General features: G+C 41.1%; 1 protein-coding gene across 2 annotated transcripts in view; it reads left to right on the top strand.

Moving 5' to 3' along the window:
- The window catches only part of SGMS1 (sphingomyelin synthase 1), a 104,518-nt gene that overhangs the window by 84,956 nt on the left and 4,599 nt on the right, over window positions 1-14,963 (top strand). For both annotated transcript variants that reach the window (XM_008576258.1, XM_008576259.1), the window contains exon 4: window positions 13,926-14,079. In XM_008576258.1, coding sequence (XP_008574480.1) covers window positions 13,926-14,079 — 154 coding nt within the window. The remainder of the gene's footprint in view (window positions 1-13,925; window positions 14,080-14,963) is intronic.

Raw genomic sequence — 14,963 nt, 5'->3', positions numbered from 1 at the left:
TTTATTTTATTTTATTTTTTATTTATTTATTTATTTTGTCTTTTTCCGTGTCCGGCAACGGATCGCAACCCTCAGTGTTGCCCCCGTACCGGACCGGGGACCGGCAACGGGATCGCAACCCTCGGTGTTGCTCCCGTGCCTCGCTCAGCCAGTGAGCGGGAACTGGTCTGCACGTGGGATCCGAACCCTCGGACGGGAGCGCCGCCGCGCTTCCCAAGCAGCGCGCTATCCAGTGCGCCACCGGGCCGGCCCCCATAGAAATCTTTTTAAAAATAAACTTTACTTTCTTATTGTCTCTACCTTTCCATCAGATTCACATAACATGCTTTATCCCCTAACCTTTACCTTGGAAGAATTTTTAAGTAGGGAGGTCACTGGAACTTTATGAAGTAATTAGCAGAAGATTTAATTTTTAAAATGTTTGTGTACATTAAAGCTCTTTAATGCGATACAAAATAGAAGAGGCTAGTGTTTCTCCTTGGTTTTGGTGAGAGAGAATACTCTGAAGTGTGGGAGGTCATTTCTTTGTGTTGCCACCAGTGCTGGTGAAACGGCCAAATGCTCTGTCTTATCCTTTTGTGCTTTTGTCCTTCCAGAAGAGACATTCTCTTTGACAGAACCTTTGGAAAGGCAGCTGGAAATTCACTCTGGATTTTTAAAGTGGTGTCTTTACCTTATGAAACTTTGGGGCCCTTTAGTTTGCTTGTGGACTCTGGTCCCCCTTCCTTCCGAGACTTAAGTACATGCCTGTAGAGGTAGCTAGTTTCTTACTTAACATTTTCCATTTTTTTGCTGCACGCTGCTTCCTTAACTCTGGAAAAGCTGTCATAAAAAATGAAAGCTCCCAGCATTCCCCTCCTCTCTGTCAGCAGTCCTGCCTCCCTGCTCTCTCCATCTTGCTGTTTCTTCAGCCCTTCCCAAGAAACCAGGCTCGCGTCTTCTTTATCCTCTGTAAAAGCTCTCAAGCACTCGCCTGCAGCTCCTGGGTTATAGGAAATATCTTGTTATCACTGAGAATCCAATAGTGTGGACTGTTGCTGGGAGGCTGCTTGAGAAGTAGGACGTTCTCAGTAGGAAACTGACAGTTTAGGACATTCACCTAAGTGTAGTTCAAAGCCTGTGCATTGGGAGATTTTGCTACCAAGTGGTAGGTAGGTGTGGGTTCTGGCACAGCACACATTGAAGATGGACCCGATGTTGAGGGGCATGCTGTGCAGCCTCTCTCCCTGCACTTTGGTCTAGTCTGGTTTCTTCTTGAGGAGCTCAGCAGCTCCACCCATCTGCCCAGCAAGCCCAGGTTTGCTGAGCCATTGGGACTTAGAGTCAGCTTGAGTCATCAGCATATCTGACCAAGATCCTGGGGCTAAGAATAGCTTGTGGGCTTTCTTGGTAAAGGCAGAGGAAACAGCCAGAACTGTGCACAAAAACCAAACTCAGTGTGCCACTTATTGATTGTGTTGCCAGAAATCCCATTAGGGTCATCTTTCTGTGACAGTCTTCTGGAAACTAGAATCTTAAAGTATACAGTAGGGGGTAAAATATTTGCACACCTTAGCAAACATTTTTAGTTAAAACTCATTAAATCAAATTACTTTTTTTGTAGAGTAGGACTCTTCAAAGAACAGATTCAAGACTACAATTGTATTCTGAAAATTTTTGAGTGTATGCCAAGGTAGAGAAACCAGTATAAAGATATATTCCCATATACTCAACTCCTAGATTTAGTAATTATAAGGATTTGCTGCATTTGTTTGCTCTATCTCTTTTTCTTTTTGGAGTATTTTAAAACAAATCCCAGACAGTGTCATTTCATCACTGCATACTTTACTATGCGTTTAAACACGGTGGGTATTTTATTACATAACCGTTATGCTGTTGGTATTCAACAAAATTAACAGTTATTCTCTGATATCAGCAATTATTGGTTCATGAAATATCCTTACTTTCTTAAAATACTTTTTTAATAGTTGGTTTGTATAAATTAGCATTCAGAGTCTACATGACATTTGTTTTTTCTGTTGCTTAAGTCTATTCTAGAGCAGTCTTTCACCCCCCCCCCCCCCCCCCCCCCCCCCCCCCCCCCCCCCCCCCCCCCCCCCCCCCCCCCCCCCCCCCCCCCCCCCCCCCCCCCCCCCCCCCCCCCCCCCCCCCCCCCCCCCCCCCCCCCCCCCCCCCCCCCCCCCCCCCCCCCCCCCCCCCCCCCCCCCCCCCCCCCCCCCCCCCCCCCCCCCCCCCCCCCCCCCCCCCCCCCCCCCCCCCCCCCCCCCCCCCCCCCCCCCCCCCCCCCCCCCCCCCCCCCCCGCTAGTAACTTATAGACATCGGATCAGTTGTCCTATAGAATATCCCACATTCTGGATTTATCTGTTTCTTTGTGGTGTTGATTAACTTGTTGTTTCTCTATCCTCTGTATTTCCTCTGAATAGAAAGTTGGCTCTGGACACTTAGATTCAGTTTTAACTTTTTCAGGAACAATCCACAAGTAGAACAGAAAGATTTCTGAGGCCTGGCAGAAGACTTGGAAAAGGCCTTGAAGGTTTGGTGCTGCCCCTTAGATGGCGGATCAAGCTTAAGAAATTCAGTGGTCAGTGAAGAGCTAGAATGCTGCACTGGGGACCAGTGGCAGAAGGGAGAGGACGACGACACTAGAGAGAGGACCTCAGAGCCAGGCTAAGGGAATTAGAATTTAAAGGAACCTTATTAAAAGTCTCCCAGTCCAGTGTTCTGTTTGGGGTGTGAACATCATCACCACCAAATCTTCATCAGCCTCTCTCTGAACCATTGCACAGAGAGGGAACTTATTATTCCTATAAAAATACAAACTTACCTAATAGTTGGAAAGAACACTGTGGTCAGGGTTAAGATGGTCTTGCACAACCACTTACTAGCTGTGCGGCAGAGGCATTGGGCAGGACATTTAAGTTCTCAGTGCCTCAGTTCCTTTATTGGCAAAACAGAGTTCATGATGCTTTTTGTATCTGTCTTAAGGAGTGTAAGTGAAAGGAGGCAATTTATAGGGGCTCTGTCGGTGGTAAGTGCTGTACAGAAATAAGAAGAGGACTTGGTGTTGTCATCGGACTTCAGCCCTAGACTCTCATTCTTCCAGTGTGAATTGACAAGCATGCGTCAAGTACCTACTGTGTGTTAGGTGCTAGAGTACAGGGGTGAGCAAGGTAGATATAGTCCCTGCCTTTGTGGAAGGCACCTTAACATCACCTAGTCCAGACTTGTGCCTTATGTAATAAATGTGTAAAATGCTGTGACGGGGGCCTCCAGCTAATTCCCTGGGCCAAAAGATGAAAAGAAAGAGATTTTGAGCAATATTTAAGAGGCCAAATGGATGCAATTTCATAATAGGTTTGATGTAGGGAATGAGGATAGAAGAGAAGGATTTCAAAGACTGGATTTTGCCACTGGGATAATTACAAGGTAGGGAGGAAAAGGTAGTTAATGACTTTGGATTAAACACGGAGAGTTAAAGGTACTTGTGAGATAGCTAAGTGGTGGTGTTCAGGTCTACAGCTGAGGGAAAATTCAGGGCTAGACAATAAATATTCGTTATTTATCATGTTCTGGATGGCGGTTAAAGCTGTGGGTATGGATGAAGAGGCCCAGAGACAGGATGTAGAAAGAACAATGCTTCCAGAATTGGTTATTCCATCATTTGAAACGCCATTCAAGACCCATGAGTTGGTAGATACTCTTCCGTTTACTCAGTGATCACTAAACTATAGGGAAGGCAGTTGAGCGTTAGAATATGACTTTCTGTTTAATGCAGTCATATGAACTTAAACTTGGTTCCACCATCACATTAAACCCCATAATTAGTGTACTTAATGCTTATGCTCAAAATGCATGGCTTCTAAGAAAAATCTTCCAGTAAGTATGCAGTAGAAATTATGAAAATTGGTCTCGTTCACTCATTTGACGGTAGTGTACACTTCACAAAATGTAACAGCTTGGAGAAATCATCATCATGTGAGATGATTAGGTTAGAAAGAAAGCTAGGTCTCCCATCAAATGTTGCTCCAGCAATGATAAGCTGTTGGGAAATGTGGAAAGGGAAACAGGCATGCTCAGTTCCTAGATTACGAACTTCTGGGAAGTGCTTGGCCTACATCACAGGGGTGTACACGTGCGGGGCTTATACCGCAGGCTGCCAAGTTTCGATACCTTGATTAGCCCATGTTAATCTCATCACAGCGTTTCTCCCAGGAGTGTGTGTTCTATACAGAAAACAAAAACCCTCTTTTCATCTTGTTACAACTGTTTTTGATTCAGTTTTTTTAAAAAAGGCATTTGAGAATTCTTTGGCATTTTAAGTTTTCTTTAGGAAAGTGTTTTTTCTGTTTTAGCAAACTCCTGGGGGAAAAAAAATACCCTTCCTATCCTAGTTCTCAGGTTATATACAGACAACCTAATGCTAAAGGAAGAGAAGAAATCATTTACACTGTTTTCAACACTTATTTTAATATCAGGTGAGTTCATCTAATAGTGACTAAGCATTAAAGTAAGATGCATGTTTGGTTCTATTTTATGGTCTCCATAGTGACTTTAAATTTGAAACCCTTTGGAAAAAGAGAGACTACATTACAGCAAGGGCACTTAGCTGGTGAATGCATTAATTTGACATGGAATTTTCAGTAAATTGATTCTCTTGAACTTGAAGGACATGTTTTTCTATTTTTGTCCCCAACACACATGAACACAGCCCACCTTTGGACAAGGGTTATGTTTGGGTGGCGTCTGAGGTTGATTGCTCGGTGGAACGATAAAATGCAAATGTAACAGCAGAGAGGCCTTCGTATTCTTCTCTGCCACTGTCAGCTTTACTGCAGTGCACAGATTAGAAAGATCAAAGCACTTCCTTTAACTCGCTGCTGGGGGCCGGCCCGGTGGCACACTGCTACAGTGTGCCGCTTGGGAGCGCGATGCCGCTCCCACCGAGGGTTCGGATCCCACATACAGACCGGCCGCTCACTGGCTGAGCGAGGTGCGGGCGCAACACCGAGGGTTGCGATCCCGTTGCCGGTCCCGGTCCGGTACGGGCGCGACACTGAGGGTTGCGATCCGTTGCCGGTCACGAAAAAAGACAAAAAGGAAAGAAAAAAAAACTCGCTGCTGGGCTGTGATGTAGTAATTGGCCTAACAGGTCCCTTTTCTGGCACAGGTTCAGTTGTACAAGTCAAAAGACTCACCACTCTTTAGGATTTTATAACCTTTAGTTGGTTTTTTTGTTTTTGTTTTGTTTTAACATTAAGCAAAAAGAAAACTGGATAAGCTTTATTAATTTCAAATTACATAGCCTTCAGAACAAGGAAAATTATCAGGAATAAAGAGAGAAATTGCCTAATCATAAAGGGGTCAATTCTGCAAGGAGACATACCAATCCGAAACATGTATGCCCCTAACAACAGAGAATCAAAATAAACAAAGCAAAAACAAATAGCATTGCAAGAAAAAATAGACAAATCCACTACTATAATTAGGGACTTCAGTACTCCTTTTTCAATAATTGATAGATTCAGCAGCTAGAAAACCAGTAAGGATAGAAAAACTACTAAAGAAACAACTATAAACTTTAGTTGTTTCTTACTTTCTCAAGTAGCAGTTAGAGTACTCCAGGTGTCCTCCACACTGACACATTTTGATATCCTAATTAGCTCCTGCTAACCTTATCAGCATTTCAGTATATGGCTGTGTTCCATTACCAAAATAACCTCATGTCATCCTCTTGAAATGTGTGGAACTTGAATTGTCAGTGCTTGATTTTTGCCTGGTTTTTCTGCTTGCCTCCCAGTTTCTTATTGTCAGTATAATTTTCCTTTTGGTTTATTGTCATTTTTTTTTTTCCTGTTTCTTTCATATAATTTCCAGTAGCCTTTCCCATCCCATATCTCTTCTTCACTTTCTCTTTTTCTCTCTCTGCCATTATTCTCTTCCATTCTCAGGAATAAAAGAGACAACAATGCACTAAATCATTTCTTTCTCTCTCTTTAAAAAAAAAGATTATTTTTCCATTTTAAAGAAACCACACATTATAGGTACATTGAAATAATATAAAAAGAAGAAAAATTTAAAAATTTTTGTCCCTGTCTACTATTGATATTTCAGTATTTAGTCCTTTATGCATATTTTTCTTAACGTAATTCTTATCATGATGTCTATACATGTATTATTCCTGTCTCTTTATTTTTAAAATTTGATATGCACATTTTTACATAATTTTATAAACCCTAAATGGTTTTCTAACTGAAGAGAAGATGACAGGCAAATTGTGGATGTGATTTTATTTGATATAGAAGCAAGTTGTTTATTTCCTGAACAAACTTTCTAGAGAACCTAACCTGTGTGGACATAGTGATAAATTTTGAGGATACACACATGTATAAGACAAGCGCCCTTCCTCTCACAAGTGGGCATGCAGAAGCCTTGACAGACATGTCACCCAACAGTCCTCTCTGTAAAAGACATGCAGAGCTCATTTGCCAATGCAGCTCAGAAGAGGGTGTCGACTCTGCTGGGAATGTTGGCTACACTATGGAGGGGCCATCTGAGCCAAGTCTTAAAAGGATGAGTAGGTGTTTGCAAGTGGCAACAGAGAGAGGAAAAGACTGCGAGGTGGAGAAAACAAAGTGTTTGCCAGGCAAAGTTAGATGTGCTTGAGCATGTGGTCCTATGGGCCAAGTAGCCAGAGATTAAGCCTGACTGACAGGTTATGGGCAGATTTTAATGGACCTTGATACCCTTCTAAGGAGTTTGAACTTTCTCTGTGGGCCATAGGAAGCCAGGAAAGGTTTTAGCAGAGGGCATTATGTGACCACATCTTTTCATCTTTCAGAAACATCTTTCTCCAGTGATAAAGATAGTAGGGCATTTGGGAGGGAAGGGGGAGGTGGATTTACAGCAAGGCCAGATTATGTGCCCCTGTTTTGTAATAAGTATTGAGTTCTCACTTAAGAATCCCCCCCCAAATTGACCTGACTTAGTGATAATAATGATGCCTTAAATATGTATAACACTTTATCTTTTAGCAATCACTTTTACAAACGTATCTCACTTTGGTGGGTGGGGGTTGAGGATGACTAAGTGTTGTTCCTGCCATTTCACAGATGAGAAAACTGAGGCTAGAATGGGTAAAATGGTTTGTCTAGAACCACTTACATGGTTAACCCAAAACTGGGGTTTGGGATTGGATTTATGTTCATTGTTATTCCCATAAGAGTGAACTTGGAGACCAGTGTAGCACAAATATAAAGCAAGGAAAATTAACTGAAATTGAGAATATCATGTTTAAGAAGGCAGAAAACGTGCAATTTGTTGGTGAATGAGTTCCATAAGGAAAGGAAGTTTGGTCTAAATGGAAAATACACTTATAAAAACGAGATCTTTAGTGAGTGATGAATAAGTATTGCTTTAGCTATTCAACTCTGTATTTAAATGACATCTGTAAAATTGGTTAAATTAGACCAACAACAAAAAGTGAACCTGGAGACATTGTCCAGAGTTGGACATTGTCCTTATTGTTTGTTTGGAAAGGTATTTGTAATAATAGTAGGCCCTTTTCAGGGATCTAAAGGCAAGATTGTTTGCCTCAGAGGTAAGACATTTTGGTTCTGATCCCAACTGAGTCACTGCATGATCCTCATGTGCCAGTCAACAGCCTCTCTGTTTACTTTCTTATCTGTAAAATGAAGGTAGGCGGGCTTGTGATGACCTAATGAGATAATTGATGGGAAAACACTGTTAAAAGTTTGGAATCTCTGTATAAACAAGAGCTATTGTTTTATTTTGTAAAAACACCCTACCCCTCCCCCCCCCCTTTTTTTTTTTTTTACTGCTTAACTAGGTAACAATAAAATAAGGCAGGAGATATTCTAAGGGGTAATGTTGAGCCTGCCCCTGCTGCTGTGAATAATTGACACTTTCACACACATTACTTTCCCAGTGGGAGCTTCAAGGTCAGGCTAAAGGACATTTTCCTAACTTACATTAATTCTTAAGTACCCCATCATTGGTGAGGAGGGATACATGCCAGTTGGAATTTGGGAAGCGGCATTGTTTTGCTGTTAGGGCCTTATTCATCTGGGAGTTGATGTTGAGGGAGATGGCCTTGCTTAGCGTGTCTGTCAGTTGCAGGCTGCATGAGACATGGGTTGAGGAGGATTCCACGCATCCTCTTCCTCCTCCTGCGGCCCGATTCCTTTAGCTGCTGTGATTTGTGTTCTCAGTGTTCAAGAGCAGCTTTATTTGGCATTTCATGGATGATGATGAATTTTCTGTTTTGGAGGAAGACGGTTCTTCAGAAACAAGACAGAATACGGTTCACTCTTGAGTAACACAGGTTTGAACTGTGTTCATCCACTTATACTCGGATTTTTTTCAGCAAAAACTGTACAGTACTGTATTTGAGAAAATTTGTACTTATACAGAGAAAATGTATTTTCCTTATGATTTTTTTAATAACTTTTTTTTCTAGCTTTATGGTATATGATATGTATAATGTACAAAATATGAGTTATGAATCAACTGTTCATAATTATTGGTAAGATTTCCAGTCAACAGTTGGCTATTAGTAATTAAGTTTTGGGGGAGTCAAAGTTATATGTGGATTTTCAACTGCGTAGAGGGGTGGCGGAGGGTGGCAAGCATCCTTAACCCCCATGTTGTTCAAGGGCTAGCTATAATTTGCCCTGGCAGGTAGATTCCCTGAATGAATACTTTGAGGGATGTCTGGCTGGTCATGGTAGTTGGAATGTGGTATTGATAGTGTTTTGTTACTTCTGTAAGTTACCTAGACTACTGAAGGAATGGTTACTTTATATGTATTCAGTTCCTGGTCTATCCAAGCTTGTGCAGGACTGGTGGTGCACAAGGTAGCAGATTGTATACATAGGGAGTCACAGGATTTGGATTCCAGTCCCAGCTCCAACACTGGAGGCCTAGGACCGAGGGAGGATCTGCCTTTCTTACTTTCCTGGGACTCTCAAAGATAAAGCACTAGTAAGGGTCCAGGGTTATTTCAAATAGAATTTCTACTCCTTAGCACTCACTTTCAGACCTTCATCAAAGTTACACCAAAGCCCTTGATTTGTGCAGCATCATTTGACGGGTTTTAGCTCCAGGTTCTCTCCTCTGCCTGGTAGGAGCTGAGTGCACCTGCTCTTCAAATGCAGTTAGAAAAAGCCAGTGCTCGAGGCCATCTGCAGACTGAACAATGGCAAACAGACTGTCATCAGAGCATCGTGTTGTTCAGCACTGAAAAAATATACATAATTTCCTAGCCATTCATTAGAATTTGAAGAAAATTGCTCTATTTTTCCTATGAGATGATTACCTATGACCCTCGTGGACCAAAATTCACGTAGTAGTGTAGATATGAGACTTTCTTGTCACGGCTTGGGTAGCGACCACTGAAAGTGTTTATGTGAATTTTCTCCGAATTATCTCTGCTTTCAAAAATGGACATTCAAAAGCACACAGTAGAGGAGGTTCCAGTTCCAGTGGAGTAAGCACACTCCGTGCTTTCTTTCCCATTGAATGCAGCCAAAAAACACTGAGCAGAATGTATGGAGCAGCTATTTGAGGACTCGAAAGTACATAGTAGCAGGTAGGTTGGGGAAGGAAACCATAATAAAAGTATGAAAGATCCACCCCCAGTTTCCTGTTTTGTTTTGTTCTTTTGTTTTTGTTTTTTCACCCATGTCTCCTGCCTGGACTCAAAGGCAACACAAATCCCAGAACAGATCTCTGTCTCTAAGAGCAGACAGAGCTCCAAGAGAATCCCTCTCTTTCTGGCCCAAGGAGAGGAAGGGAAGCCACCCAGGGACAGAGACTGAGAGAAATCCTATCAATTTCCATGTTAATAACCCTGTTAACATTTAGTGTGTTACATTCTAGACTTTTTCTGTGCATAGTTTTTTTTTTAAAACATAGTTAAAATTATCCCAAACATTTTCTGGTTTTTTTCCTCTTAATAGAGGAAAATGTTTACGATGTAAACTGACTACACAATCATTGCAAACTGATTTCTTAATGACTTAATAAGCAGTTACAGCCTGGGGCTTCCCAGCCTTTAATGTGGATTCCCTGGGTCTAGCTCAGCTGGGGGCCTGAGAGTGTGTTTACAGCAGGCTTCCCAGGTTGCCAATCCTGTCTCTGGGCCAGACTTAGAATAGCAAGGGTATAGTTACTGAACAGTTCCCATGTAGGTTGTTTCCAGTTGCTTTTATAAATAAGGTTACAGTGGGACATGTGTACATAAAGATTTTCTTCATATTTGGGATCATTTCCTTGAGGTAGGCTCCTAAGAAGCAATTAACTGGGTCAGAGGTTATGGCTATTTAAATTGCTGGTAAGCTATTGATGATTATTTTGCCAGTGGTAAGAAATATATCCTTTCAAAATCTTAGATGAGGAAATCAAGGCTTAGGATGTTTGGCCACCTAGGGTCACACAGCTAGTCATTTGAAGATCCATGTTTCAGCCCCAGGTGTCTGTTTTGGCCAGCTGTTCCCTGCACAGCTGTGCAGACAGCTATGGCTTCCACCTCGTGCCTGCTCTTAAATGAGCCTGTTAGAGAAGGTCATTGTTATTGTACCTGCCTCGTCATTGGCTCTATTTCTCTCTCTCTCTTTTTTTAAAGCTTTGCTAATTACGCATGGGAAAAAATGAGCTCCTGTTATATTGATTTTTATTTCCATTTGTTTGACAGACTTTATGTCTCTATCTGGTCACATCCTTTGTCCTTTGATAAATTTTGTTTCCTGAGTTGGTCTTGATTCTCCTTGATTTCTACATGCCGTGTACATGATAAAGATATTAACTTGTTTCTGCAGTAATTCTTTTGTAATTTGCGTTGTACTCTGCCTTTTTCAACATAATTTCATTTTTTTGTAATTTGTATTGTACTCTGCCTTTATCAATATAATTTCATTTTTTTTTTCTGTTTCTCACTAAGCTTAAAGAGGCTTTCCCTTTGCAGAAGTTTGACAACATGGGAAGATATTTAAAAAGAAAGCTTAGGGGTTTTAAGGACACCTGAAAGAAATGCAGCATCAATTTTTTTTGCTTTTCCTCTGTTCCATGTTTACTTCGTCATTTTTCACCCTTGCCCCAACACATAGTTTCCCCACAAAGATTTTCTTGCTACAACAGAAGGGCAAATTATGGGGTGGGGTGTAGATCCCCTCACCAGCCAGCTGCTTAAACAAAACATTACGGGGTGATGCTGTGTTGAGAGCATGATTTAGTTTTTAAAAAACAAAAGGACTTTTGGAAGGACGATCTGAAATAACGTTAAATGAAGAGATACACAAGCTTTTTGGCCATAATATTCTTCTACCTTGTTAATCGTTGTTAATGACAAAAGTAGACCAAACTTTTAATTTGAAACTTTAAAAAATTTTTTATCATTTTTATACAGACACGCAATTTAAACAATGAAGTGGTTCCACACAACTCGTTATGGAAAAACATTAGTCCCCGGGCCCCCACTGTACTCTAGCCCCCTTTTCCTACTCCCTTTCAACTCTTTTAACTGAATCTTATGGTATTTACCTCCATAACTTTAACTCTTTTTACCAATTTTTTTTTAATGTGTTTACTCGGGTCACTAAGGGACGTGGGAATATCATTTTTGAATATAGTCTTTCTCTATTATTGACTTCCTCCTGAGGAAGGTGAGGATTTAGTGTCCTTCTGTGCCTTTTTCTTCTCTTCTCCCCACCTCTCAATGGGAATATCATTTTTGAATATAGTCTTTCTCTATTATTGACTTCCTGCTGAGGAAGGTGAGGATTTAGTGTCCTTCTGTGCCTTTTTCTTCTCTTCTCCCCACCTCTCATCCCCATCATACACAATCCGCTTCTGGTCCTGTCTTCCATGTGTAGTCCTCTGTCCTTTGTTTAGCTCAGTATTCAGTGCTTGCATTATTATAGTTCTGTAAATGCTGTTCACAGCCAAGCCATGTAGTTTCCTGTAATTACTTTTCCTTTTCTGCACAATATTTTGTTGCCTGTGCAGTTAGTACTTGCCTTGCTTTTTGCTTTAGTAGTTTTCTAAGTGCTTAATCTCCCCCAACTTATGACCCTCCTCTCAATACAGTCAGAGGCATTGGGTGTTCCACGAGTCTTCTCTCCTTGAAGACACCTCTCCAGAGCATTTGGGCTGGTCACTTTCAAGCCCAAATGTGTGAGCTACTGCACAGCTCTTTACCTCTTCCTTTATTGGCATCCTGGCAAGTCCCATTTCTTCTTTTCTGGGTTTACCTCTCCTGCTTTGTAGAACATATCCTCTGTAATTTCTGAAAAATAATATAAAGGTGGTAAATATTTTACCATCTTGTACAAGGCACTTCAAAAAGTTTGTGGAAAAATAGAATTAATGGATAATACAAATCTTTCCATGAATGTTTTGAAGACACCCTCATATATATGAAAAAGGCTTTAGTTTATCCATAATTTATCCTTTAGTTTATGCTTAGTTGTAATATGGCTAGGTGGAGAATTCTAAATTGGAAATAATTTTTGCTCAGAATTTAAAGGCATTTTTTCCAAATCCCTTTGTTGTTCTGTGTTACTTTTGAGAAGTCTCATTCTAATGATTCTTTGTGTAAACCTTGTTTTTAATCTCTAGAGGCTTAGGGTCTCTTCTTAGTCCCCAGTTTCTGAAATTCCATGATGCTGAGTCTTGCTCTGCAGGTTTCTTTTCTCCTATGGTGCTGGGCGTTCAGTGATCTCTTTGAATACAGAAATTCATACCTTCTGCATGGTGCATTCAACCTGCCACCCTTAACTAGAAATCATGATAGTATGTTTGAAGGGAAATTATGATGAAACATATGTTTCCCAAAGCTAGAATATTATCAGTTTAATATTCAGAAGGGATCATGGTGATTAGATCGACCAACCAGAATTTTTAAAAGTACTGAAGCATAAAAAATAGACAATCACATGTTTTATTTGACAGAACAAATAAAAGTAGCAATGATCGAGTTAAGGCCACTTATTACACTAGTATTCAACCCACACTTGTATCATAGACAAGTGGATTAATTTATAAACTTTTTTTCTTACTCTTATTAAAAGGAAAAATATCTAGTGCTATCACATTCTACTCAACTTGGTCCCCTAAAGTCACATACCAAAAACCATTTATACATTTGACCACCCCAACCTCCAGCTTTTTTAGCTAAATTAGTAGAACAATTGTCTGCTAGGCCAAGCACGGCAAAAATACATCTTTAAATTTTTCCTAGACTAGAGATTTAAATTATTTTTCCCAAAATGGAAGTTGTAGTAAATCAGTCAATCAACCAACCAGTCAGTCTTTCTTTGTTGGTGTAATTTAAAAAATTGGGTAGGATTGGCCCGTGGCTCACTCGGGAGAGTGCGGTGCTGATAACACCAAGGCCACGGGTTCGGATCCCTGTATAGGGATGGCCGGTTTGCTCCCTTGGGAGAGCATGGTGCTGACAACACCAAGTCAAGGGTTGAGATCCCCTTACCGGTCATCTTTAAAAAAAAAAAAATTTGGGTGAACATCTGCTGAAATGTGCTATAAAAAGTGCTACCATCTAAGGAAAGTTCTGAAGCCACATGCTTTATCTGTAGGCCCATACTNCAACACCAAGTCAAGGGTTGAGATCCCCTTACCGGTCATCTTTAAAAAAAAAAAAATTGGGTGAACATCTGCTGAAATGTGCTATTAAAAAGTGCTACCATCTAAGGAAAGTTCTGAAGCCACATGCTTTATCTGTAGGCCCATACTTTTCCTAAGGGCTTCCCATGAGATGGTAAATGTTGTGGGCAGACTTCATGGTGAGGACTTAATCTATGTTAATATAAGCTTAATTCTGGATATCAATAGTAATCATAGCACACTTTCATGTGGGTTAATAATGAATCTTGTTTTCTTTTCCTGCCAGCTTTTTGGAGACTGGGAAGCCCAACTGCGGAGAATAATGAAGCTCATTGCAGGAGGTGGCTTGTCCATCACTGGGTCTCACAACATGTGTGGGGACTATCTGTACAGTGGCCACACGGTCATGCTAACACTCACCTACTTATTTATCAAAGAGTGTAAGTCTAAAACAGCCTTCCATTGTAATTTCTTCCCCTGCCATTTCCCATGGTCTCTCGTCCTTTGGTAAATGACGTTTTCTGGAAAGTCTGCTGAAGCAAGACTAGAGGCTTCGCAGGGACAGCAGCCTCACTCATCACTGTGCCTGGGATGCACTGGCACCCAGAGAAATACAGGGAAAGCCTTGACTGCTCTTCTTGGGGTGGCATCTTGTTTCCTGGAATGTCAGCTGTACTGTTGGGTGGAGGCATTTTCGAGCATAGCATGTGGGGTGTGTTATGAGCAGTTATGCAGCTGCTATAAGTAAGGAGCCAGAAAGAATCTCATGAGGACACAGAAATCCAGGATTGGGCCTGATTGGAGGATGATAGATCAGCCTCTTTTCCCAAGCACTTGGCACCATGCTGCATGCTGGGGATACAGTGATGGGTCAGATGACATCTCTGCCCTCAAAGAGGCCACGGGCTCAGGAGTGAGGCAGACACACAAAAATACTATAGATACCCCTACGTATTGCTCAGGTTTACTGCATCATTTGCATTTTGTCGTATTTGTTTCAAGCAAGCCTTTAAAAAAGAAAATGTTAATATGCAAGGGTACTTCAAAAAATTCGTGGAAAAATGGAGTTAAAAGATAACATGAATCTTTTCACGAACTTTTTGAAAACCTCTTGTATGATTAAAGCCTTCTCATTCCTTCTTTCTGCCGCCGTTTTCCTTTATCATTTCCATGCATGTATTTGTACTTGTGTATTATTGTTATGTGGTTTTTGAAATGTCCACAAATGGTATCATGCTATATATATTCTTTTGCCACTTTTTACTCTCAAATTATGTTTTTGAGACAAGAGAGTCTAGTTCATTCTATTTATTTTTTTCATTTT

This window comes from Galeopterus variegatus, unplaced genomic scaffold (assembly GCF_000696425.1).
Source record: "Galeopterus variegatus unplaced genomic scaffold, G_variegatus-3.0.2 Scaffold1319, whole genome shotgun sequence".
NCBI lineage: Eukaryota > Metazoa > Chordata > Mammalia > Dermoptera > Cynocephalidae > Galeopterus > Galeopterus variegatus.
The sequence above is the reverse complement of the archived record's forward strand: the minus strand, read 5'-3'. Positions and strand labels throughout refer to the sequence as shown.